The sequence below is a fragment of the Drosophila busckii genome, unplaced genomic scaffold (assembly GCF_011750605.1).
Source record: "Drosophila busckii strain San Diego stock center, stock number 13000-0081.31 unplaced genomic scaffold, ASM1175060v1 chrUn_01, whole genome shotgun sequence".
NCBI lineage: Eukaryota > Metazoa > Arthropoda > Insecta > Diptera > Drosophilidae > Drosophila > Drosophila busckii.
In genome coordinates this window covers 255461-281702 of record NW_022872717.1, presented here as the reverse complement: position 1 = coordinate 281702, position 26242 = coordinate 255461, and the positions used below count along the sequence as shown (strand labels likewise).

Below are 26242 nucleotides of genomic sequence, written 5' to 3'. Positions count from 1 at the left end.
TCAGTTTTAAAGCGGTGCAGTTACCAGCTGCTACAAAAAAAGGGAAATTGGCGACGGTAAAATTAATCTGGCTCATAACCAGCTATAATCTTTAAAACTATAAAATTGTGCACATATTTAATTATTCAGTTTGTTCTTTAAAATATTTGCTTTCTAGTCAAAATCATTAAACAGTTGCTAAATATAAAGTGTTCTTCGCCTTTAGCATTTTAAAAAAGGTGAGTACAAGGTACAATTAACTTTAGTTGTTAATTTATATATAGTGACAAGTACAACAAAATAAATAAAGAAAATAAAGATAATAATCAAAAACATATGTATATAACAAAGCTAAAATACAAGATAATTCAAGTACATTAAAGAAAATTTTATAGTTGTCCTCAAATTAAATAAACTGGGTTTCTTCTTCATTAATAGGGCCTATCATTTGCAAAAATAATTTTACATGATGAAAAATAAAAAAGAGCTTACCGCATAATCTTATTACTTTTATATCGCGATAATATTTATATGGAATTATTATTAGTTTACTGTAAAAAAACCAAAATCGTAAGCTTAACACAGAAAATATGTGCGACTCACCTTAACGTGCATACATTTGTTCATTTTGTGTGCTTGTTTTACGGAGTTTGTGGCAATGATGTCCTTTTTGACAACATTGTAAAGTTCTTGGCTTTTGTGACCTTTTCATAATGTTAGAGTAAGTCTTCACTTATTAAAGCCCATGTCCACTACCTCTATTTTGTGATTATGCTCCAGAGAACGTAAATCTCAAGGATTATCTTGAAAAATGCAAGCTTCAATAAATGACATAATGCGCTTATATTGTGGCTCTTAAATTTTAAATTGCGAAAATACAATTGTGGTTGTTTCCCACTGGGCTTACTTTTAATTCGGCAGGAATGTTGAATAGAACACTAAGAAGTAAAATTTTTTTCAATTCAGATGATCAACAGAATATTTGTTTTTTAAAGCCATTTTTACAAAAAAATGTCTATTATCAATTTTGATTTTTAATTTCAAAAACTTAATTTATTATTTATTAAATTAAGTTTAAAAAAGATAAATTTTAAGAAAAATACAATCACTTATGTATATGCGTTTTAAGACAATTTTCGTTCGTATGGTTTCAGTTTTGTAATACTATTTGAATTATTGACGTTAGCTAAAGTTAGTTAAAGAATGCTAAATATGAATATATATATATATGTGTTGAAACGAGAATTCTTGCTATAAGTAAAAAAATGTTATACCAAAGCTGAACGGTCTTACCTTCCTTATGTATACCAGAATTAGCTATATTTAGCAGTACTAATAACATTTCTTGAACAAACATTTTTCTCAGATGGTTTCGGAAATTAAATAAATATTTATTTAAATCTTTATTAAATTAAAAATGACAGCGATGTTTGGTTTGTCACAGGTGCTCGTTTGGCAATAGAAAAGCAGAAAGAAAAAAGCAAAAGAAAACATAAACTGGAATTAGTACATACTCATTCTGAAGTAATTTAATTTTGGTTTCAAATACTTACGTAGCTTCCTTTGAGCCTGTTCTTGTTGTTTTCTTTAAATTTACTAAATGCAAAAAACAACATAGGGAGAAACGCACTGCTAAGAGCTTTTTTTCACCACTTCAGTACCACAGTCTGGCAGTCAAATGAGCTTGGACTTTGGCCAAGTTAACATGACACTGTACATCTGTACACATCTGCCTCTCATCGCACAGCAAAACTTTTAATTCGCAATTAATTCATAAAAAATCGCTTCGAGTTTCTCATTGCGGTATCTACCTGCATATTGGTGCACATCAATTAAAAAACAACAGCCTATTACAACTACTCAGGGTTTCGGATATCCTAGTCTTTTGGGCTCATTTCTGCTTTTTTCCTTCGCCTCTCGGCTATTCCGTTTGCTCCACTAATTAAATTTGCATATTTTTGTTAATTAAAATGTTTTGGTCAATGTTTAACTCGAAACAACTTGGCGGCAACAGAGTACAACAGAGTTTGCTTGCAGCTCTCCTATACAAACAAATACCATTCCCTATACTAGGTTATATACGCGCTCATAAGCTTCAACCACAAGTAAATTTCGGGCAATGGCGGCAATTGTAAATTTTAAAGCATGCCACGCTCTTTTCATGAGTCCCTCGATGCTACAATAAAATGTGCTGGCGTTAACATCATGAGCAAGTGAGATTGGGAGGTGCCACAGACTAACATTGTCGACTAACCGAGATTTAAATATACATATATAAATTCGGTACGAGCCGTAGCTAAAAAATGCTTATGTGCTATTGAAATTTAGGCTGTACATTCCTTTATTCGCACATTCCTTTAATTATTGATTTCATAAAAATATTTTAAATAATCTTTTGTCCATAGTTTTATGTTGAATACAAAATTTCATATTCAGTTTACATTTGGCATTAATAAATTTTCAGTACAAATACATTAAAATACTTTTTATTTTCTCGAAAAGTAATATTTCATATTTGAAAAGAAATGATGAGGACCCTTGAGGTAATAAGATATTTAATATAAATGCCGACCATAAATATTCAAATATTTTTTGTAAAGTAAATTTATGAAAAAATGCTAACTTTGTCATACAAACAATTTGGAAGCCTTAAAGCAAACACGGAGCAGCTCATAACATAAAATTACGCGTGGTACGGACAAACCGGTGGATGGGGTACGAATGCACATCTTATGTCAGAAACATGAACATGGATAGGGCAAGGCAACGCGACTGTCATTCTCCAGGCGCCATTCAATGGAGAGAATTCATAAGGCAAACGCAAAGGCAAAGAAATGCTTATGGAAACTCACTATAAAATATGTACTTATTAAATGTGGGCGGACATTAAATATTGAAATTATTACCGTTATGCGTTCATAGGCTAACAAGAAAGATCAGATAAATAATACTAAAAAAATAAAAACCGTGAATAGGGCTCACATAGTTAGATCAAAATTAAAAATTTGCATGAAACAATTGCAAGTAACTATGTACTATGTGTTTTATTGAATAATAATAACTTCTGTGTGAAATCTTACTTCCCATTTTTTCTTTTTTTCGATTTGCTGGAGAGGGGGATCAAATAAAAACAAGTGGACAGGTTAAAGTTGGGCGCCACCAACATTTTAATACACTTTAACTTTGGAGTCGCAGCAAACACACGCATGCAACTCCAAACACATACACACAAAAGCTAATGCGTCATTAGCTCGTTTTCAGCCTGATAGCGTCAGCAACGACGACGACGCACGTGCACCCCGTGTCTAGGATTGAAATGAAATGTTGATAATTCCTAAGTTATTTGGACCGATCGCTTTGAAATTTTCACAATCGGCCAAACACATGACTAGGCAATTTTATTGAATTTATTTCAGATTTTTCTACTGCCTTATATATCGTTATTTTTCGATTTGGGGGGGGGGGGGGGGCGCACTCAAACAGACGGACAGACGGACATGGCTATATCGACTCAGCTTCGTCGAGCTGATCAAGAATATAAATACTTTGTGGGGTCTGCCACGTGCTCCCTGTTACATACATTTGGGCAACTTCATAATACCCTTTTCCATTTTTACAAAAATGTCAAAGTGTATAAAATATCAATGCGTTCGGGTTTGGGTGTAGGAGCACCTATGTACATACAAAATGTTGTTGCTCTAGCTTTTATAGTTGCTGCGAAACAGTCGCTCAAACATTCAGACGGACATGGCTATATCGACTCCGTTTGTCTTGCTGATAAAGAATATATATATGTACTTTGTAGGGTTTGCCACGCCTTCTTATTCCTGTTAAATATATATTTGCACAACTCCATTAAACCCTTTTCCTTTTATTACAAAAATGTCAAAGTGTATAAAAATCTGAAATAAATCACAAAAACGCTTGGTCATGCTTTTGACCGATGCCAAAAATTCAGAAAGTGCGGGTAAATAACATAATTATATTTTAATTTTTAATCGCTGACGACGCAGTCGTGTTTGCTGCAATGTTCTAGTCAAAGTGTATATAAAAGTTAATTGCGCATAACTTTAATTTGTAACACTTGTTTTTTCCATTGATTTTGTTATTTAATCCTTTGATATTATTATTCTTATATTGAAACATTGAAAGCAGCTTTACGAATTTATTATTATATTCTGAATTTTATTATTTATATCCCATAAGGCATCGGTTAAAAGTGAGTTAAGTATTCTTACTGTTTTCAAAAATATAAATATTATAGCAGGCGAATAGATTCAAATATTTACTCTCATGCATTTTAAATGTATGCATATATTTATAGAAATATATATTTTTAAATTATTTTGGATATTATCTGTATTTACATGTTTACTAAAAAAATACCGATAGGCGATACTAGGAATCGAACTCATGCTTTTTCTACCAACGTTTAATTATTGAAAAAAATAAAACATTTTCGGTGAGTTTTGAACCGGCGAACTGTCGGTCTGTACTTCTCTTTAAGCCACAGTCGACGGCGACTGCGTTTTGATTTCTTGGCCGGCGGGTCTAACATTGGAGCCACCATATATTGTTTTTGCATGTATGCAGTGCAGCCTCTATTTATACTTGATTTGATTTTATATAGGAATTGCCCCAAAAATTGCTTTAAAAGCTACCTACGACCGTAACTTTTTGACTTCTTTGTGCTTATCCACCATAAATAATTTGGACATTTTCCATGAAGAAATAAAAAGTTACATAGGAAAATGTTGCACCAGACTTAAGTCAAAATACTTTTGGTTACATGTTAAAAAATACAAACTATGGGTTTTGAAAATTATTTTATTTTAGCTTAAATGGGAAAATGGGGGTTTGACGGAACTCCTGAAGTGAGCGGAGAATGGGGCCCTTTACATACATATATATACACGTATTTCCAACCGTCATTGATTTTAACTGAATATTCAAATCAAGTTGTTAGGAACAAGCAGCGCAAGTCACTTTGATTATAAAATTTTGGGTCTCTTTTAATATTGGAACCACAATTGCATAATGTAGTTCTTGCTCTGACACAAAAGCTCAATCTGAAAGCAAAGCACATGGAATATAGAAAACGATTATATTTTAAATAAGAATTCAATGCAAAAAGTTGACGACACAACGTTCATAAAACATAAACAAACGAATGTCGGCATACAATAGAGAATGTGTGCGCTATTGGGACTATGGGATTGGGTACTGATCGGGTATGCGCAGTGAGACGCTAGTGATGGAGCTGAATAAAGACCGCTCGGATTGACATCGAAAAGAATACTACAATAACGAACGGAGGGAGAAATGCACGGATGAGAGTATGTGGCAAATTCCCCTATATGACTCACACTTGCAACAATTACTTACTAAGCCATTGGGTGCAGGGTGAGACTCCCTTGCTTCCATTTGCGTTTCGTTTGCAGCTCGGCGCGCCCAAAAGCATAGTTTGCATACATTTAAGTATGCTATTCCATTTTTCGTTTCGACTTATGACGTAGTTTGCTCATATGGATGATGTTAGTCCTGGCTCCATTGTGACGCACAAAAACTTTTGAGTACAATGCCAAAAAGCCAAAGGAATCTGCAAGTTGCCTTTACAAAGGTTTCACGACTACACTCGCAACTGTTGTGCTCGCAATAAAATGTTTATGACTTAGCAACTTTGCTTTCACTATCACCTGACCTATCACACTGCCTGCAACAATAAACAATTCGCATCACCAGGGGCTAATTTTTGAATTCCATGCTGGGTTAGCTCGCACACTCTGGATAAATGATACTTTGGCAAATTCACTACAAATGAAAAAACGCGAATGCCAACAGGTTTCGTGTGTATGATTTCTTGCCTTTGTACAATTATTTTAATCTGTGTCCGGCATTTTTACCATAATTTTTTATCGTTTTGTAAAAACTTGTAGAGTGAAGGCGCAATCAAAATAACCCAAAATAAAAGTATTCCTAGGACCGCAATGAATTTTTAAGTTGTTGTAAAGCAAGTCAAGGCAGCTTGGCTCAGCCGTATTCCGCTCAGCCATTGGTTAATGCCAGCTTTTAGCTGCCATCGCCTTGAAGTCGGGACTCCCAAAGGATTTTTCTGTGTGCTACTGTTGTTGCGTGCAAAGCTTTTAGCCTCAAAAGTTAAATGTTGCGTCCTGCCTGTGCCAACGCTCAAACAACCCCCAGTCACGCTTCTCCGTGTGTCTTCCCCCACCGACTTGACAAATAAGTTGAATGTGGTATCTGAGTAAGGTCAACAATTTCTTCATTGTTTTTGGCATTTGAGCAACGTGTGGCTATCCAAATGATGACGCCGATGCCTCTTGCAGCCCTGCCGCCTAACAAAAATGTTCTAAAGAACAATTGCAAGACCAAGTGTGTAGCAAAAGAACTTTGTATCCCCAGGGAAAAGCGCACATAAGTTTTTTTTGCGTTGCATAACCATTCGAAGCTGTAACTACTTAAAGGAGTTTCTTCTTAAGTGATTAACTAACTGTTTTAAGTATTCCTCAAACTTAGTCCGTCAACCAATATTTTATCAATTAGATATACCTACGTTTGCACTCATGTGCAAACTGTTATTCTAAGCTCTCTTTACCAACGTAAAAGCAAAGCAAAGATTACATGAGTTATTGGCTTCGCAGCAATAACCACGTCCAATAAATCCGTATTCAGAACAGCCTTTGTCTTTGAAGCAATCTAATTGGTTGATTGGGACTCGGATAAAAAGCAAGCCGACAAGCTGGCAAATCAGGCAAATAATAAGTGAATTGTTTGCGACTTGCGCCGCCTGTCTAAGTCCACCGTCACATTCACATCCAAATCAATCTTCTAGCTGGCAGTTGGATGGGTTGTTTGCTTAATTTGACAAACGGATAATTTGATGAATATCTAAAGGGCAGCGAAGGCTCTGCGTGCCTCCTTCGGCCACCATTCATGTTTTCGTCACTAATTCAATAAGCATCCAATTACAACGCGGCGTGCGCCAGCTTCCTGCAGTTTCCTGCCGTCGTTCACCTCGCCCTCCACTGACTTCTCTCGCAGCCAAAAAGCAACTGCCACAGCGAGCATGTCGTATACGCATTTTTCATTAGGCGAATGAAAATTAAAATTTAATGCCACTAAATTGCTGTTGCGAGTGTTAATAATTTTAATAATTGTCTCTCTGTGCATTGCCATGTTTATGAGTTTATTCACCATGTACTTTAAGTACTACTCCTTAGTTTCTGCCTAGCTCTATTCGAAGCCAAATGTGCAAGTCGGAATAGTCACGTCCAATATTTAGATTTCAAACGGAAAATCTATACGTCAGCAATTGAATGACCCGAATTCCATTTCAGATACACACTTTATTCATGTCTACGCTTACAAAAATCATAAGTATGTTTTCAGTTACCAGCTCAGCAGGCGGCTATAAAAACAACAACAACAACAATAACAACCACATCCTCATTCGAAGTCGTAATGGGAAAGCCGCCGTTGGGCACCCTATCAATCCGACGAGTCAACAAGTCACTATTTAGACGAGGTGCGATTGTACTCCGTAATCAACGCAATGCAATTCCAATGTCTACGTCTTGTATTTCAATTTAAGCAGCACACACAAAAACACAAGTTTTGAGACCATGCCGACAGTTTTAAGACTAAAATAGAGCTTCTCCAAATTCTTATGCTTAATGTTTAACATGGACTTTAATAATACACTGACAAAGCGGGTAAAATTTAGTGTTCCCTATTTAAGTCATCCTTCTTATCTAATAAATATTTATTTTTTGTGGGGTTTGTACTCTTTACAATTATGCAATAAGGATGTGGAGTATTTTTAAAGTTTCAATTGCTTGTATCTATTATAGATTCGCAAAGAACTTGTAACCTACTGTATACCAAAACCAGGTTTCTTTTATCTTACATTACCACAGTTTTACATGCATGGAGCCTAAGTTAGTATTTTTGTACTTTCTATGATTTGAATATCGAAAATGAATTTACGCCATTTTCTATTTGTTTCTTTTTCGATCTTCTAATTAGTTTTTTTTTCGGGGGAAAGACAAGGAAAAATATGAAAAATAAAAGCCTAGTGTTTCGGAAATAAGAGAAACTACATATCACATTTGCTTGCTCTAGCCTATTTGTATTTGAATTGTTCTTTCTCATACGGGAAAATTGTATAAAAATTAGTGATTTGTAATTTAGGCGCTGAGATAATGTCATAACTCATTATGTACTCAAGTGCTAATGTCTTTCCTCTGGCAGTCATGGAATAACCATAAGCCGCTGACACCATAAACAATAGCAGGAAATATATTAAAGAACCGTTTTGTTTTAAATAGTCTTGGCAAAAATTTCAAGAATTGTAAGATAAATATCCGTAAATATCTTAAGAAATTGTATTTTTCACTCTTTTGACAAAATGAATTTGACACCCAATAAAAAGTCAGAATAGTCAGAGGAGAAATAATTTTCATGATTCTGTCGTATTACCGTTTTATGGTAAAAATTTGTCACATTGTCTAATTTAAGGGACATACAAAAATTTGACATTTTTCTAAAATATGGAAAAGGGTTTTATGAAGTTGTGCAAAAGTATGTAAAAGGGAGAAGGAGGCGTGGCAGACACCATAAAGTATATATATTCTTGATCAGCAGGACAAACTGAGTCGATAAACCCGTGTCCGTCTGTATCAGTGTGTGTTTCTCAGCAACTATAATAGCTAGATCAACCAAATTGGTTTGTAGTTGCTTCTTTATTTTCTCCCTTTCCTCCGCAAATCCAAAAAAGCGCATGCTGACGCGCCATACAAACTGCCGACGCAGTCGCGGCTTACGCTACAGCGTAAGCTGCAACGCATTAGCTGCTTTATGTACAAGTGTTTGTGAGTGCGTGCGTGTGTTTGTTGCGATGCACTAGTCAAAGTGTATACAAAAGTTGGTTGCGCCCAACTTTAATGCGTCCACTTGTTTGTATAGCAGCTATAATGTTGTTCTCAGGTCAAATTTTTTACATTAAAGCCATAATTTTAAATTTCGTTAGAACATTTAATTTAATAACTGCTTAGGCGTAAGCTCAATCGCCTTCGTTTTATGTCAGCTAAACTCCTTATTTACTTATATCTATAGTATACTCACTAATATTGCAGTAGCTGCAAACTATGCTTGCATTGCTACGCGATAATTCTTTTGAGTGACCGCTTCAATGTTAGATGAGCTGTGTTGTATAATTAATCGTCTGACACTTGACTGAGTTGCAATATAAAATCCGAGTGAGTGCACCTCACCAGCGCCGCATTAGCTTAAGTGCGCTAGATAAGCGCTTAAGAAAACAATGGGTAGATGTAACATAACTGAACCATCTTTTCTTTAACGGTAAATATGAACAGCCGACGGTAAAAGAAAATGATTATAAAATTTATTTAAAGTTAATTAAAACGGAAAGAAAAAATAACAGAAAGATTATTCTAGCTTACAAGGAGACGACGTTTGGGTCACCGATTTGACTGAAATTTGGATATATATCCAAATCTATTTGGTATGCATGAAGAATATTATGACGACCAAAATAGTTTTGCACTACACCTATCATTTGTTGCATGGATTTGAAAAAAAACTCAAGAGCCACAGCAGATCTGGATTAGTTAATAGTTAAATAAGTAAACATCGCTTGATAATTAAATCTGAGGCCAAGGTATTGAAGACAGAATAATGTTTGTTGTTATCTGCGCAGAGTACTCGAAGGGGCTCCTGCAATGAATAATTAGTTGGACAAACATTATAACATAAGGAAAAAAGGTGCGGGTATGAAATAGATAAATTAAGTTGGCTCAACAAATATGAGAAGGCAATTTCACCAGTCACTAACTTAATCCTGCAGTGAATAATTAGTTGGACAAACATTAAGAAAAAAATTGCAGGTATGACTAGGAAATTAAGTTGGCTCAATTTTAATTTCACCAGTCACTAACTTAATCATAAACTTATACTACGTCTAACGTCGGTTAGCTAACGAGGGCAAATTAACTTAAATTAGTCTACTAGTATAAGGTGATAAGGTAGATATAACACAGTTAAAGCCTCGCAAAGCATATATTTAATATATTTTTCTAACATATTTAATACTAATTTGGTTGTTTGAGTTTTGCCTTAGTTATAGGTAGAAAACCATGCATATCAATCTTTAGCTTATGACCGAGAAGAATATATTTACTTATTAATCATTTACTTCTGCAAATCTATTGAGAGGTAACTGATCATAGTTGTAGTTGACGATGTGAAGCGAGTGTCTATAGAAGCTGGAGCTACTTTCAAAGACGGTAGCTTAGTTTATGCAATTCAATTTATACTAAATCATTGAAATAAATTGGGCAGAATAGTAAGAGTGTAAGTACTTCAAAATAAACTAAATCTGGGAAGGAAATATTGATTGGTTTTTAATAAAAGGGTGCTCAGTAGGAAACATTGCTTTAGGCCATTTATGTGTACATATATCAATAGGCAACGCATTTGTGTACAATAGCAGACTACAGATCGAGCGTAAAATGAATTGTTCAATGACCGAAATTTTATTGATTGATGGATTGTAGTGTATTTGCAAAGTATATCGTAGCATAGACTTGGTTTTTTTTTTATTTTCATAATTTTTATTTGCATACCTGCTAAGCCAAATCCGATTGGTAGTCGTGCTTATAATTGTATCGGGGTCTGCGTGAGTTATCAGCCGCACTGTAGATAAAAATATTCGAAAAAACTTATTTATGTACATATGTATATAAATCGAAATTTATATGCATTGCGCTTCACACTTCGTTGAGCCGTAACTGGCACCGGACACACGGTCACACGGGCACCCGAGGCGACTGCGTTATGCGAAGGACTCGCATGTATGTACTATGTGGCATATGTATGTTTGTTTGCTTGAGTGTAGGTATTTACGCACTTCTCATTATGGGTGCGCATATGGTCATAAATCAAATGCGAAAATGATTGATAAACGGTTGGTCAGCCTCGCTTTCTACCTCCTTCTATTTTAGTTCTTCAATGAACTGCTGAGGCTGAGCTTTGTGCTCCCTATAAACTGGAGACTCGCTGAACTGATAGCTCATCAGGAGTCAAGCGTAGTGCAAAGGCAAACATTAGGAAAAAAATATATACATAAATGAATGGAGGTTAACTGTAGCGACGAACGGAATTGTTAGGTGTTGCGTAAAATCCGTTGATTACTTTATTTGTACCAAGTACGCGACGCGTTCGCCCGAATCCGAGCATTTCCCTTTGTGTGGCCTACGTCAGTAATTGGACAGAGCTAAGCAGTCCAAGAATTGTTTGTGCGCTCCGATAAGCGGACCACACACACAAGCGACGACCTGTGGATTTCCCACAGCTCCACAACTAAGTACAAAAAAAGGCAAATGCTGGGGTTATAAAACGCAATCACACACTGATCTCATTGTGTTTTCTGGTGCTTAAGAGTGGATTCGTTAGCCTTGCTCTCCAAATGGCACTTTGTTTTTTATTTGATTTTTTAAATCAGCTTTTGAAAATGGTTCGAGAAGCAAATGTAAAAGCTCAACGTGCATTTATGGTCCAACAAATTTTGAACTTTGCTTGGACAAGACCAAAGCGCATTCCTAATGTTTTTTCCTTTATTTCACAATTTCTGACGTCTTCAAAGCAATTTTCAACTTTTTATCGCGATTTTGTTCGATTGGCGTGTACTTGAAGTTTCCTTTGCAATTGCTCCGATGGCTCAATGGGCACAGCTTATAAGCATCATAAGAATTTGTATTTAGTTAGTTGAAATGTTTCTGACCTTAAGTATTTGCTATCAGAAATGTTAGATTAAAAAAAAATTGCAAAACACTTGGCAATTTATTTTAATTATGTGGGACCACAAACTTCGATTAATGGACGACAATAGGATTCCTGGAAAATGGCTTCATCCGCAAATCAATAACCAGTTCTTGGACAAATACTGCACATACATATGTCAATAAAAATTGTTTTCTGCTGAGCAAGATGCACATGTCAGAGTGACGAGCCATGGGCGAAATTAAGCGCATGACCTGGAAAGAGTGAAGAGGCAGAGAGAGGGAAATAGTTGAGACGAAAGTTGTTGCAGTGGGTCAATTTATTTGTCTACGCGAGTTGGGTGGAGTATCCTGTGTCCTGTTGACGCTCTCAGCCAACGATAACTGTCAAAGAGCTGTTAACTTTTCTCAGTTGCAAACAGAACAGTGACAACAGCTTTTAGAGGCAGCGTCACCGGAAGTTCAGGAATGCAAAACGTAGGCTGTTACCCTGCTCGGGTAATGACTTTATAGCCGTCAAATGAACAGAAAAGGACAGACGGCCAGTGGCAACACCTTGTTGAGTGGGTAATGAATCATTAAATGGAAAATGTTACACCTGACTTCCGCTTAGTGTAGGGCGTAGGGATGAAAAGTATATATAGGTCTGCGCACTCGAATTGATCTTTAGTTATTAGCCTTGGCATTCTTTAATTCGCTTTCAAATCAAAATGTACAATATCTAATACATAGCATTCTCTTTGAATTTTTCAGAAGCTCGACTGTTTCGACATTATGATGACAAACAGATTCTCATTCGGCGGCTTGGCCCTGCTCACGGTTTGCGTGCTGACCATATCAAGGAGTCAGGCCGCACCCATGCCCAGGTAGTTGTACAATTGCCATCCATAGCATACCAACCATGCCCATGCCCCTAAGCATAAACTAATTAATTTCTGGTACTTTAGCAACGAGTACTGAAATTGGTATAAAAATATTTGCCCAAAACCAATTACCCGGCCTGTACGAACGGTCTGCCATTTGCCAGTCATCCAGACAAGGCTTGGGGGTGTGCACTGCTAACAGCAGCATCTCAAGGCATATGCGACACTCTTAGCAGCAGCTCAAAGTTACATTTAGCATTCGGTTACTTGTTGAAGTGACTGTGCCTTTAATTTCATTGTCATGTGGCTGTGTATTTAGCTCCCTCTCTCTCTATCTCACTTTTCTACTGCTGATGGGGGGGATTTTTGTCTCACACTCATTTTTAAATAACTGTGTTGAACCAGCTCGTGCAAATTTTAATTAATATAATGTAAACTCATTCGAGATATGACAGCTAAATCAGCAAATGCTTTAAATATTTTAACAGTATTGTAATTAATTGCGGACTGGGACTTTTATAAAGAACAGCTGCTCAAGCACAAAGCGACTCTTTAGACTGTTCTATTTATAATAAGATAAATGCAAATGGGAATGTAATAATAATAAGCCAAGTCAAAGTAATTAGCATTTTAAATTCAAATGTTAATTATTTACAAAATAAAAGCTTAATATTTTGCTTCACTGACCACAAACAGCCAGAGCACCAATGCCGGATATAATGGGGGTTATAATGAGCTGGAGGAGGTGCCCGACGACCTTCTGATGGAGCTGATGACACGCTTCGGACGCACTATAATTAGAGCACGCAATGACTTAGAGAAGTAAGCTTTACCATCTAATTTTCCCATCAATTTTCCATTTTCTCAGAGAATAAAGCTTTGTTTTTCACATTGTGAGCCAGAAACATTTAATACATGCGTAGTTGTTAAATTACGTTTAGAATTACAAATCAATTATATTATTTCTGGAAAATAAATTGGTGAAAATTGTATGATTATTTAATGGTTACGGTCACAAAAATACCGAAATAATCTAAATTACCATAATTATTCAAAAATAATTTAGACTACTTCTGAATTGCTTATTTAGCTCGAAGCGTACTGTTGACTTTGGTTTGGCACGCGGCTATTCAGGTACTCAGGAGGCGAAACATCGCATGGGTCTCGCAGCCGCCAATTTTCCCGGAGGCCCAGGCCGAAGGCGACGCTCCGAAACTGATGCTTAAACGATGCCGATGGCGATTGAGTTTGCGATCTTGATAATGTGTAACTACAATTCGAAATAACTATAAATAAGGGTTTTATATTTATATTTTAGTTTTGGTTTGATTGGCTTATAGAATATAAGTATATCATTTTTTTAACACAAGCATAATATAATTTTGCATTGTACATACATAAATTTATTTAAGACGGAACACACACAAAACCATCTATACATACCACACGTGGTAAATATCTGAAATTGATGTTACAGTATTATCGCACGTTCAACGTTAGTTAAACGTTAAGCTGTTGCTCCAAAGTTACAAAAAAAAAACTTAAGATTCACAAGTGAAAAGTTTGTGCAAATTTAATAAAGCGTTACCTAGATCAGAACAGATCGCAAAATAACGATCTATCGCTTCTCTTTATGTTTGAAAAAAAAAAAAACAAAATACATATAAAATATTTTAACATATGCTGCAAAACATTAAAATAAATTATGTATAATTATACAAATATTCAAGTGTCATTAAACTTGCACAAAAAATCTTTAAGTGGGTATGCCTTAGTATTAGCACACAAAACAAAAAGAAAACATACTATATTCCAAATGTGTTAATTTAAAAACGGCCTATTTAAAACGCTCTTAAAGTTCTGCAAGCGACTCAAAAGTACTTTTTGTAAATAAAATACGCACGTGTAAAACTATTATGCATACTCTATAAATATTTAAACGGTGTCTATATTGAAAAATTAAATGCAAAAATATCGAAAATTCACAATATTAAATAAATTTACGCCTAGTGAAAATCTAAAAATAATGTTTTCTTTTCGGAATCGTAGATATTATCGCAATCCCTTTTATTTAAGCTATGACTACAATCAAAATAAGACTACTCGGTTTCATATTCAATTTATCAAGTCTTAACGTGGAATAAAACTGAATACTAAACTAAAAATAAATAAAATAAAAGCTTGACCATGAATAATAAAAAAATATTTTTAAATTAAATTAAAATTATTAATTATCAACGGAACACACTTTTGATATGATGCGATCTGTTGTTGTTGAACTTATTTATCCGTATTCATAAAAATGCTGATTATTAATATTTCTTTATTATTACGAATACAAGCTTTAACATTATTTCATTAGGTCTCAATGTACACATAAAAGTATAATAAATTCGCTAAGCATGGAATTCTCTCATCTATCGTCGTCATCTATTATGCGATTTATGGAAGACTTTAATGAGTGCAAATACAAATAGATTCATAGATAACCAAGTGCACCATATAGTGCCATAAATGTGGAGTCGGCGGGCAATGCTAGTTACAGACGCAATAATTATTTGTTTTGCTGTAATTATTGGTCGGCATTGATAAGCAACATAAGAGGATTAATAAGCAACATGGGAACGATTATCTGAATAACTGTTTTAGCCAATAATAACAAGCGCTATGTTAAGTTGGGCGTAGTCAACTGTTTAATACACTTTGACTAGGCAGCCACAAAAAATACACACATATGTCAAGCACATACACACAGAGCAGTTAACACGTTTACATCAAGCGGTAGCGTAGTGTAGTCATCGACGATAGTTCATTGCTCGTTATATCTACATGTGTAAAATTGAAAATATTTCAGAAGTTTTTTATCCATTTTATATAAAAAATATACTACTTTGTGGAAATTACTATTTACGTTGAACAAATTAAAAAAATCATTTTGTCAAAATACTTGTACCACCGTAATCTACATTATGAATTTTGGATTAGTATCATACTTATCTGACTTTATACATATAATATTGAAAGCTTGCAGATAGAGCTAACTACCATAAATAATTTTGAAATTTTACTTGAAGATTTGAAAAGATACAAAGGAGAACGCTGCAAAACATTTTAGTCAAAATAATTGTACAACCAGTGTACTTAATATGGAAAGAAAGGGTTCACTCTCCCTGTTACATACATATGCAAAATCTTAAAATACCTTCTTCTCTCTTTATTTAATAGAAAGTGAAAGGTATACTGTAGGGGAGCTTAAAAAGCTGCATGTGTAGAAAGAGAGAGCGTATGTATGTATGTACATACATAGTTGCCCCTATAAATATCGCTGAAATGCCCACTGTTTAATCATACCGCTGTTTAGCTGCATGGAATCTAAACCCTGTAAAATGTTTCAGCCAAAAATTCTTGTCATATTGCTTGGACTAAACATACTGTGCATTGTTCATATAGAGAGCGCTATCCCAGGTATCTATATATATATATTCATTTTTTATTTCTAATAATAATACATTTTCATGGTAGTACCGAAAACATCAATTCGCATTTACACTGACAATCCGGATGCGGTTGGGGAACCAAAAACATATAACAAAATCGGATCCAAATATTATTACGTTGAGCACAAAGAGTCTACTAATTGGTTTGGCGCAGTATCAAAATGTCGCCAAATGGACGCCAATCTAATAAACCTTCAGAGTTATACTGAGTTGATTTTGTTTGACTCGCTTCTAGGTAAATCTAGCATGTATTGGACGGACTTGAACAACCTGGTCGACCAAAACCTATTTTATTCACTAACCACAGGCACAGAAACGAATTTGCTAAACGAAAAACGCGACAACAGTCATTCCAATTCTGTTCTAATGTGTGGCATTCTACAATTGGATAGTCATGCAAAACATTTCACTCTAAGCCAGAGATCATGCAATAATACACACGCTAGCTTCATTTGTGAGACGAGACATCCAAAAACGATGTCTGTAATCATACTTTAAGCAGGAGAGCAAGGGGTTATGATAAATTTGCAATTGACAAGAATGTTTTATTCATTCTACCCAAATTAGACTCCATAATCAACATACAATAACAGCAATAACTCATCACACGAGCTAAAAAGTTTTAAAACAATACAGCTTCAAACATATTTGGCAATTAGTATAAAATTTTTCATACATTATATACGATGACTTATTAAATACAAATTAAATACAAAATTGCTTAAGTAAATTTGTTATTTGTCACAATCCCTCTGGAAGATCATATTGGTAACTAAGTTTTTAATTGTATATTAAGTTTGTGGGGTCTAAAAATTGCGTTTTCCCCCGTTGAGTAAATTCTAGCGAAACCCATGATGAGAGTGCTTCAAACTTGTGTTATTTATTAAAAATCAATTTATCGTACTTAAAGAAATGCGTTTAATGCATGAAAATATACAATTTGTGTATGTTATTAGAAAAAATCCAAAATAAAACTAAGTTTGAATGATTAAACTTATTACTAAGCATAGCTTTATAATTCGCTTTATATGCAGTATGTGGTGTGAGTAATGTGATCATGATTGTTTTACAGATTGAATATTTATAGCTAATTGAAATAAGTAAGCAATAATCATAGAATTTTATAGTTCTTAAGTGCATATGTACTCACAAACGTACCTAATATATATGTACTATATATGTTTTTTAGTGGAAGATCTTATTTGATTGGCACTGGAAGCTGTAAACTACATTAAGTATTAGGTTCTATGGTCCCCATTCTGTCAAGCACATTATTCGACGTACTGTGACAAGGTTTTTAATAATACTACAAAACAGTTCTGATAAACATTAAAAATACTACTTAGGAGCTGAACTGTAAAATATATGAATACATACAGCTCGTTAAGTATACTTAATCAATCTTTAGCACAAGTACAGTGGCGTCTCAGAATCAAATTTTAACCCCAGTACTTGAAGCAGCTATATTGGCACTATTATTAACGTTACCAACGGAAGGAGTGGAAGTAAGACCAGAAACAGCAGCGGAGGTAATCGACTGAATGGTCAGCTCCATATACTGAAAGGGCACGTGATAGCTTTGACCCTTATGTACGACTATTAAGTGGCCTCGAGCACTTGATGCGCCCACAACTGTAACGGCCTCGCCCTTCTTAAGATGTTGCAGCTCAGTGGCTGCCGGCGCTGGTGATGACAGTGTGCCAGAAGGATTAGCATCCTCTGGAAAATTCAATTTCATGATGCGACTTTGCGGATACCCAAGCTTCTTCGAGTTAGGGGTGATGGTATAAGCTCGTGACGGCGGAACGGGCGGCGGTCGTTCCTGTCCGAATGTAAAACATAAACGCAAACAACCATAGACGCATGAATAAAAGACCAGCAAAGGCAATATACTTGTATGTATGTCTACTTACCAAATCCAACCCAAAGAGACTGCATGTTTGCTGAATAATATTCTGGTCGCACTTCTCATGGGGATCAGGCGGCGGAGTGCCAGCAATTGGTTGAGGACGTGGTCGAAGCACAGTGCTAGACATTTGTGCACTCGTGGACTTAGCTGACAGTCGTGCGACTACATATAGATACAGAAACAGTATAAAATACTTCTCACCAAAAAGTTTGCATTTTACTCACCCGTGCTTGGAGCTGAAGCAGCAACTGCCGCCAAAGCAACTATTGCGGCAGCTGCGGATTCGGATTCTGACTTGGCAATGTGGTTGTTTGTCCCCTTCGCAAGTGCAGGCATTGAACAGATTAGACCTGTGTCGGCTGTGTTGGCATTGCGCTTAAGGTTGCCGGAGCTACCCATCTTTTTGCGCCACCAATAGCCACGCCAGATAGCTTGCATGCGGGCGGCGCTTCGGTGCCGAATTTCTGTGCGAAGGTGCTCTAATTGCTGGCGTATGCCTTCGCTAATGAATACATGTCGCTTTCCTGGCGCCCACGCGAGCGTTACAGACCCGTCCAACACCGGCGGATGCTCCATGTCCAATGCGTATTGCAGTATAACCTGACAATCTTCCTGCGCCTTATCCTCGCTGCGACGCAGCAATTTGAAAGGCGCTAGCATACGGTAACGTGCGTTGAATTGCTTGAATCGCATGCGATGCGGGAATCCAGAAGCCATCAGATTGACTGTCTCCAAAACCTGCAGCGACCTGATCTGGCGTACTACAGTCGAACGCTCAAATCTTGCTGGCTGCTCGGAATTATTGCTGCGAATACAACGCACAAAGTGCGGTCGTGCATGTACAAGAGTACGCAGCAGGTTGTCAAGACGTGTGTGGAAGTCCTGAGTAAGTGTATTTACGGGCTCATCGCCATTAAGCAGGTCGGAGTGTGAAGTTGGCGAAATGCGAAAGCTGAGGCCTCGCGGCGCCTGTGGCTGAGAATATAAAGCCTTAAGCTCAGACCCAAAGAGGTGTGTGGCAAAGCCAAAGTTACAGCTGTGCTTGTAGAAGACGGCAACGAGATCATCGGGCACCACATCTCGATTTGTGTCCAGGAAGTCAGTGCTGTCGTACTCCACGCGACCTGCAAAATGTCGGATAGCAAATAGACGCGGATCGTCCAACTCCGAAGCTAGTCGGCTCTCGAGACGCGTGGAGCTGCGATGCTGTAATTTTAGCTTGGCCACATAGCTCTCAGCAGTGCCTCGTACTGAGCATTCCATGTCCAAGAGGCTGAGCAGACCGGTACGCAGCGAGGATATCAAATCGATACAAGGCACATTGTCAACATAATCAACCTCGGTCTGGGACACCACGATGCCCTCATCACGGCACGACTCTACTGAGGACTTAAAAATATGCGTGTTGTAAAAGTGTTGCATAGTTTCTGCACACAGGTTTATGCAGAGATGTTCCAAATGTGCGTGAGGCGATGGCTCCTCGAATCCAAACATGTCTAATATGCCAATAAAGCCGTCGGTTGCATGCTTAACTGCATTATTGAGCGCCGCCATAGACTTGGAGCCTGCATTGCCACCCCCTATGGTCGAGGCGTGTTGGGAAGCCGCGTCCGCTTGGTTGTGCACTGACTCGTTGGAGTCAGAGCTGAGGGTGCCAAGTGTGGAGCCGAGACGCTTTAAACTGTTTGCACGCCTAACAATGGTGGCCACCAGGCGGCAGTATAGTGCCTTCGCAAGACAGTCGCGCGTCATATTAGCGTTAACATCGCCGCACACAGATTTCACTAGCTGTCCTCTTACGTTGTGGGTGCGGGTGGTCAGTCCACGAAACAGGGCTGCCGGCGGCACACCCAGCAGACTCGCTACAGAATTGAGCTCCGATTCACCTTTGACATCAACTTCAAGCCCCTATTAAATATCCAAATCGAGATTGATAAATTTTTAGAATATTTAATAATATTTATTTAACAGTCCAGAGTCCGCTTCTAGTAATCTGCAACATTTCCAAGCAGTTAAGCACTGCCAAGGTACTTTTAATATGCGTATTTAGCTTCTGTGGAAGTGGTGTTATATATTTGAAACTACTCATATTTAATAAACCGTTGAGACAGACAACCAACAGAAAATAATTTAAATGTACATATATATTGTGTTAATATAAACACATATGAAAAAGAAATGGAAATTAAAGTTGGGCGCAACCAACTTTTATATACACTCTGACTAGGGTATCGCAGCAAACACACGCACGCACTCACAAACACATACACACAAACCTCAAGACCAACGCGTCACATCTCGTTTTCGCTGAAGCGTCAGCAGCCGCCTGCGTCGGCAACGACGTTTGTATGACGCGTCAGCAAGCGCATCCCGCTGTATATATTGAAAATTGAAATATAAATAATTCCTAACTTATTTATCCGATCGAGCTCATCACAAAGCGTATTTGTGATTTATTTCAAATTTTTAAATATTTTTTAATTGCTTAATATTGTGGGTGGTAATCCGCTTTTTTCGATTCGCGGGGGAGGGGGGAGGAAAAAAAAAATAAAATAAATGAGTTTGGTTTTGGGTATAGGAGCACCTCCATACAAAATTTGGTTATAGTTGCTGAGAAACAGTTGCTCAATTACATCCAGGCTGATTTCGAACTTTTGTCTTAGCTGATCAAGACATATATATATATTCTTTATGGGGTCTGTCACTCCTCCTTCTCCCTGTTACATACATTTGCACAACTTCATAATACCCTTTTTCATTTTTTACAAAAATGTCAAAGTGAAGAATAATCGGTTAACACAAACTCTTTGACTTATTTAAAGATTAAACACAACGTTTAATATTTTAACAACATAATTTCATTATGATTTACCACAACCACAACTTTATATCTTCAAAACTATGCCCGCTACCGTACTTCTAGATTTGCTCAGAATATACATCGGCCTACGTACAAAGTTTGGTGTCTTCCGGCTCTTATAAACAGGACTATTTCGAATAAGAAAAAGAAAAGCTCATTCCTTTTGTTAATTTTTAATTGAATGTACATTTTATTTTAATTTACACCCTTAAACAAATTTGAATTAACTTTTGTTCAAGAAAAGTGAGTATTTCCAACAGCATTAAATTATGTATATTTTTGCAAAATGATTTCTATAGCTCAGTACTTATTTATGTATCAAACATGATATAAAATTCAGACGTAAATTACCCTTAATAACATCAGTGCCACGAAATCAAAATATTCTGAGCAAGCATAAAACTTCCTAGATTGAGAGTCGAACTCGCAACCACCGAAGTTCAAGATGAATGGTTTCACCAAAACACCATCACAGAACACGGGAATTAGTCACAAAATGTGAAATTGAATGCGTCTCACTTGTAAATACTTGTTTTTCCATAACCAAGCTGCCAATTAGACGATAGCGGCCGAATGTTGGATGTGGTCTAGAGCTATGTGTGTGAGCTCGCCGACTGATTGGCTCTGGGCTTGAGTAACAGGGCATACATACATTCTATTTATTTTATTTATTTTAACACTTCAGTGCTGCTATGCATTTTTAAATGAGAGTTTTCTTTTTTACATTATGACATTTATATAAACATGAAAAAGGGATCAATAAATTTTAAAAATATATGTAACAGGCAGAAGCAGGCATGTGAGGCCCAGATCTGGTAGACATACTGAGTTGATATCTGTCTGTCTATCCGTCTGTATGAGTAAGAAGAACTAGGAGAGTATAAGAGCTAGGGACATAAAATTTGGTAGTGGTTTTTAAACATATTTAAGGTAAGCATGAGTCGAATTATATAAATGCTTAATTATTTAAAAATATACTTACTCCAGTATCTATGAACTGCACGTTGCCGAGTAAGAGCACTGCTGAGAGGACACGCACCACATCTAAAAATGGAATACCAAGTATGCCCAAGCAGGTCTTCCAGGCCTGGAAACGAGCAGCATCCTCTAGTTCGTTTTGAGAGTTATCGCCTCTGAGATACCGCAGATTGTTTGGCGAGTAGCCCTCTAGGTGAAGCTTTAGGCGTTCATCGCGGTTAAGTCCGGCTAGCAGCTGGTAGAATATATGATAGTTCTTCTCCTTGGGCAAGGGTCGAATGACACGAGTTTGGTCGAGAAAGTAACAATGGATTTTGGTACGATAGAGCGCCCCATCTGTCACTTGTACCTCGATAAACTGGCCAATGCGACTGGATTCTGAGTTTGTTGTGGTCTTTGCGGATCCAAGTGACCGCAGAACTGTAAAGGCAGCGGCAAGGTGCTTAAAAGCATCTGTCTCGGGGCCTCCGCCTGCAATGGCAAAGAGTTGGCGCAGCATAAGCATTGCGTTTGCCGTCTTTCCGGCTCCGCTTGTGCCCGATAATATGATAGCCTGCGGATATCCTGTCTCGCTCTGCTGTCGTACTGCCTCTTGAACAATCTTTTGTAGCTGCGCAGCCAACGGAATGTCACGAGTAGATGACAGTGTCAGAGGGTTACCTACATCCAAGTATGGATTGATTGAGAGCAGTATGGGACCCACATTAGTCTAAACGAAAATAAAACCAAATATTTACATTCATGATTCAAGCCGGTTATAATCTTGAATAAAACCGATAAATCTGAATTCAAGTTGTAGCTTACAAAGTAGCGTTGCTCATTAAAGCGCGCTTGTAGCGTATGCATGACAGCGTGTTCGGTGAGTGGACCAGGCATATGGATCAGATCCTGCATGTCCTTAGGCTCGCGGCAGGATTGTTGTAGCTTAGCACTACTTCCCCCTCCAGCACCGGCAGGAAATGCAAACCCAAATGGGAGGGTCCTGACACTCTGGCATGGATTGATATGTTTATTTGCTGACATTTGTTGGGCTGTCAAGGAGCACGAAGAGCGCTTGGGTAATGTGTTTGAACTAGCATTTGGTATATATGTCGGAGAAACTTGTGCCACTGTGTCCGAGGCGCCCAGACAAGAAGTGTGGTTCTTATTGCTTTGGTGCTGCTGATGGTGATGCACTTGAGTGGTTCTGTCACTTAACTGGTGCGGCAATGGATGAGGAATGGATGTGTTACGCGCCGGAATAATAGCTCCGGACGGATTCGAAAATCCTGCTACGGTCCGGCCGAAGTTTTGCGATTGCTGAAGAGGAATTTATAAAATTAAAAAATATTACCTTTAAAACTATAACTAACATTGGTTATGTATATTTTTGATTCGCCTTAAATGTCCATCATAAATGGAATAGGAAAAGAATGTCGGCTGATACTATCCAAATGTTGTTTAAATATTTCATTGTATATGTAATATACTTCGAATGTTTTAAATTTTTAAATGGATAAATTTGCATTACATGAAAGCTATTTTAAGAGACATTTTTAAAAGTCTGCACATAACTCGCTTAGAATTTCTGATACCGACTACGATAACTCTCACCTTAGGTAGCGTGTGCTGGCCGCTACCGTTCACATGTTGCTGCAATGCTTTGGTTGAAAGCGCAGTTCCAAAATTTAGATTCGGACTCGATGCAGTTGTATTAAAATTCTTTCCCTTATTTTCCCTATTGCCCCCGAGTACGCCAGTGTGATGTTGATGTTGGGGTTCGTTATTCCGATTTTGAACGTGCCCTTGCCCCTCAACATGAAGTCGATCGCGCATGACCAACAGCTCGGTACTTAGACTGTTTAGTCGCTGCTGCAGATGAACAGCCTCATTCGACGATGAAGCATCTGTAAAAAAAAAAATTAATTTATGCTTGTCTTAACTTAAATGTATATTAATTATTCCTTATTGCTATTACAATTATTTTGGAAATCAATTACCAAATTATTATACAATTTTATAAATATATTTGCCAAGTTGTACCAAATCGGAACAAATCTAACAGTTATTGTTACAACACGGGTTTATATTCACCAGAGAGAAGTCGCCGGCATACCGCTACAGCTCCGCTATCCTTTATAGATTCTTAATAAAAAAGAAATCGGTTATTTTCAGTGAAAGTATGGTAAATGCCATGTCACGTTTTATTAATATTTTATATTTTATTTTATTATCAAAAAAAAAAAAGATTTTTAATTATGAAAATGATGTAGATTGTTGCACTGTCAACGTTGTAATTTTCCAAATAATGCAAAAAGACAACATTTTATTGGACAAGCTTAGAGCTCTAGTTCTTTAAATCGAGATAAGTCTTTGTATTCAACATATTTATATACATGTTCCATTATGTTGAAAAAAGACCGGGAGTGCCATTCAGTTTGTCTTTCGTATGTAATAATGTACAGATTCTATTTTAATATTTTATTTAATCTGTAACTTTTAAACAAGTTTAGATAACAGGTGGAAACTTAAGATATATATTCTCAATACTTTAAAACCAATTTTTAATTTAAAGTATTATTATTTATTAAACAAGTAATCACTAAATTTGTTTTTTTTTTTTTTAAGAGTAGAACATGCTTTTGGGATCTTTTTTTTTTTAATTCCAAAGCAATTATCCTTGCTTTGTACAGGCCTCATACAATATGTAATATGTTATTATTAGTTTACCCAATTCATCCAATGTACACTAATTTCACTAGTATATTTTTATTTTAGTAAAATAATTGTACAGTGTATTACAAATTAAGCAATATCGGAATACTGCAGAATAAGTTTATCCGAAAATTAATCATCTCTCTATTTTTTCGTCTATTGCTCTGACGTCTACAGAGTATATTTTCAAAAAACAGTCACTGATCATTTACAATCATAGCGTCTGCGAAACTGGTCACTAAATAGTTGAATACATATGAAAGAGTCACGTTTGACCAAATGCAATATATTAATGACATTTATTTTTCAAATATGAACAAATGTAAAGGCCCTTCGACTATTTTTTATACTTTGCGAAATATTATTTATAAACTTAGGTAGTGAACTATAATATGTAATAATATATACATATATTACATATAGACATATGTGCATGTATGCACATATTTTTGTTTGTGCGCTTGTTTTCTTTTTATGTTTGTATGTATGTTGACTTACCCTGCAGTTTCTTTTCAGTCTCCCAGAATTTTTGCAGTTCGGTGAAGTATTTATCCAGTATAAACACTTTTGACAAGCTGGCCATCTTTATGTGAACATTTGAGTGGAAGCAACAAACGAAGTGAAACGAAACCAACAATTCAAACTGCAGCGAGCAAATCAATGAAAAATCTTTTTATACCACTTTATATTAAGTATATATTTCTGATTTGCTTTTGAGGATCAATTAAAAAAAAGGACGAAAAATGCGCACCATGTATGTATTGACGCCGGAGACGACAACGACAACGAAGTTTTTTCTTTTTTTAAATATTTAGACACACTGTATAAAACACGCCCGGGCGAACAGGTTTTCCACGCAGAAACAGAGAATCAAGCATATGTATGAATGCGTGTGTAAACGAATCTGTGTATGTATCGTTAACTGAATCTCTATGTTTGTCTGTTTGTATCTATGGGATACTAAGCGAACCTAGAGTGAAGTCAATATCGATATTGAACCCGAACTTTAACCGAATGGTCTCTTGTCTCGACTATATACATATGTATGTGCATACATATATAGTTGTATGTGTGAGCATGCAGCTGCGTCCACTCCTTGACTGCGGAGCAAGTGCGCAATGGCAACATCAACAAAAAATAAATAAACCAGTAAAAAGAATGCAGCAGAAGGTAGCTACAACGGCATCATGTTGGCGCTCTGTATCTCAGTTCCAACTTGCACTCGCGTTCGCATCCATAAAAGATTTCGGGCTTTTTTGTGCTCTCTGCTTCTTTTGAGTTTGCATTTTTTCTTCTCCTTATTATGTTTTGTATCTTTATAGATCTCTCTTGCTCTTCTACTCTTGCGCCAACTCTTTTGTGCGCTTGTTTTCTTTTTATGTTTGAATGTATGTATGTATATGCAGACTTTTATGCTGTGTTCATTGGTTGTTTTTGTTTCTGTATTAATTTGTTTTTTCTTTTTTTTTGAAAACAAGTTATCGACATTAACATGGAGACAAGCAGCAGCATAGTTAAATATGTGTCCAAACTCCAAGTAAATGCTGAGATACTTTTAAAGTTTACCCACAGAATCACAAACACTCACACCTACACTCGAATAAAATATTTATGGACGATTACATTTCGTTATACATATAATACAA

At 36.5% G+C, this 26242-nt stretch overlaps 2 protein-coding genes across 7 annotated transcripts in view; one reads left to right on the top strand and one right to left on the bottom strand.

The window, feature by feature from the left end:
- Nucleotides 1-14637, top strand: LOC108607971 (diuretic hormone class 2). Of its 3 annotated transcripts, none has more exons than XM_017999110.2 (5): nt 1-56; nt 158-218; nt 12549-12661; nt 13355-13480; nt 13749-14637. In XM_017999110.2, the coding sequence occupies exons 3-5, from the start codon at nt 12570-12572 to the stop codon at nt 13882-13884; spliced, it is 354 nt and encodes a 117-aa protein (XP_017854599.1). In that variant the 5' UTR covers nt 1-56; nt 158-218; nt 12549-12569; the 3' UTR covers nt 13885-14637. The 3 variants fall into 3 exon arrangements, with proteins under 3 accessions (XP_017854599.1, XP_017854598.1, XP_033150595.1); XM_017999109.2 differs by having other exon boundaries at nt 12549-12664; XM_033294704.1 differs by lacking the exon at nt 13749-14637 and having other exon boundaries at nt 12549-12664; nt 13355-13484.
- Nucleotides 4977-26242, bottom strand: part of LOC108607970 (unconventional myosin-IXa) — a 43136-nt gene continuing 21870 nt past the window's right edge. The window contains exons 1-8 of one of the 4 annotated variants that reach the window (XM_017999106.2): nt 25095-25771; nt 23976-24026; nt 23496-23788; nt 22707-23201; nt 21907-22611; nt 18289-19972; nt 18069-18226; nt 17080-17977 (exon numbers count right to left, since the gene is read on the bottom strand). In XM_017999106.2, the coding sequence (XP_017854595.1) occupies nt 17588-17977; nt 18069-18226; nt 18289-19972; nt 21907-22611; nt 22707-23201; nt 23496-23788; nt 23976-24026; nt 25095-25179 (3861 nt within the window). In that variant the 5' untranslated portion in view covers nt 25180-25771 and the 3' untranslated portion in view covers nt 17080-17587. Of the gene's footprint in view, nt 5049-17076; nt 17978-18068; nt 18227-18288; nt 19973-21906; nt 22612-22706; nt 23202-23495; nt 23789-23975; nt 24027-25094; nt 25772-26242 lie in introns of those variants that run through there. The other 3 variants (XM_017999105.2, XM_033294702.1, XM_033294703.1) reach the window with 3 other exon arrangements.

Coding starts and splice junctions, on each gene's coding strand:
- LOC108607971 (XM_017999109.2), top strand. CDS start 12,570: ATGATGACAAACAGATTCTCATTCGGCGGCTTGGCCCTGCTCACGGTT. Junction 12,665..13,354: donor GCCGCACCCATGCCCAGGTA/GTTGTACAATTG, acceptor GACCACAAACAG/CCAGAGCACCAATGCCGGAT. Junction 13,481..13,748: donor GCACGCAATGACTTAGAGAA/GTAAGCTTTACC, acceptor TTGCTTATTTAG/CTCGAAGCGTACTGTTGACT.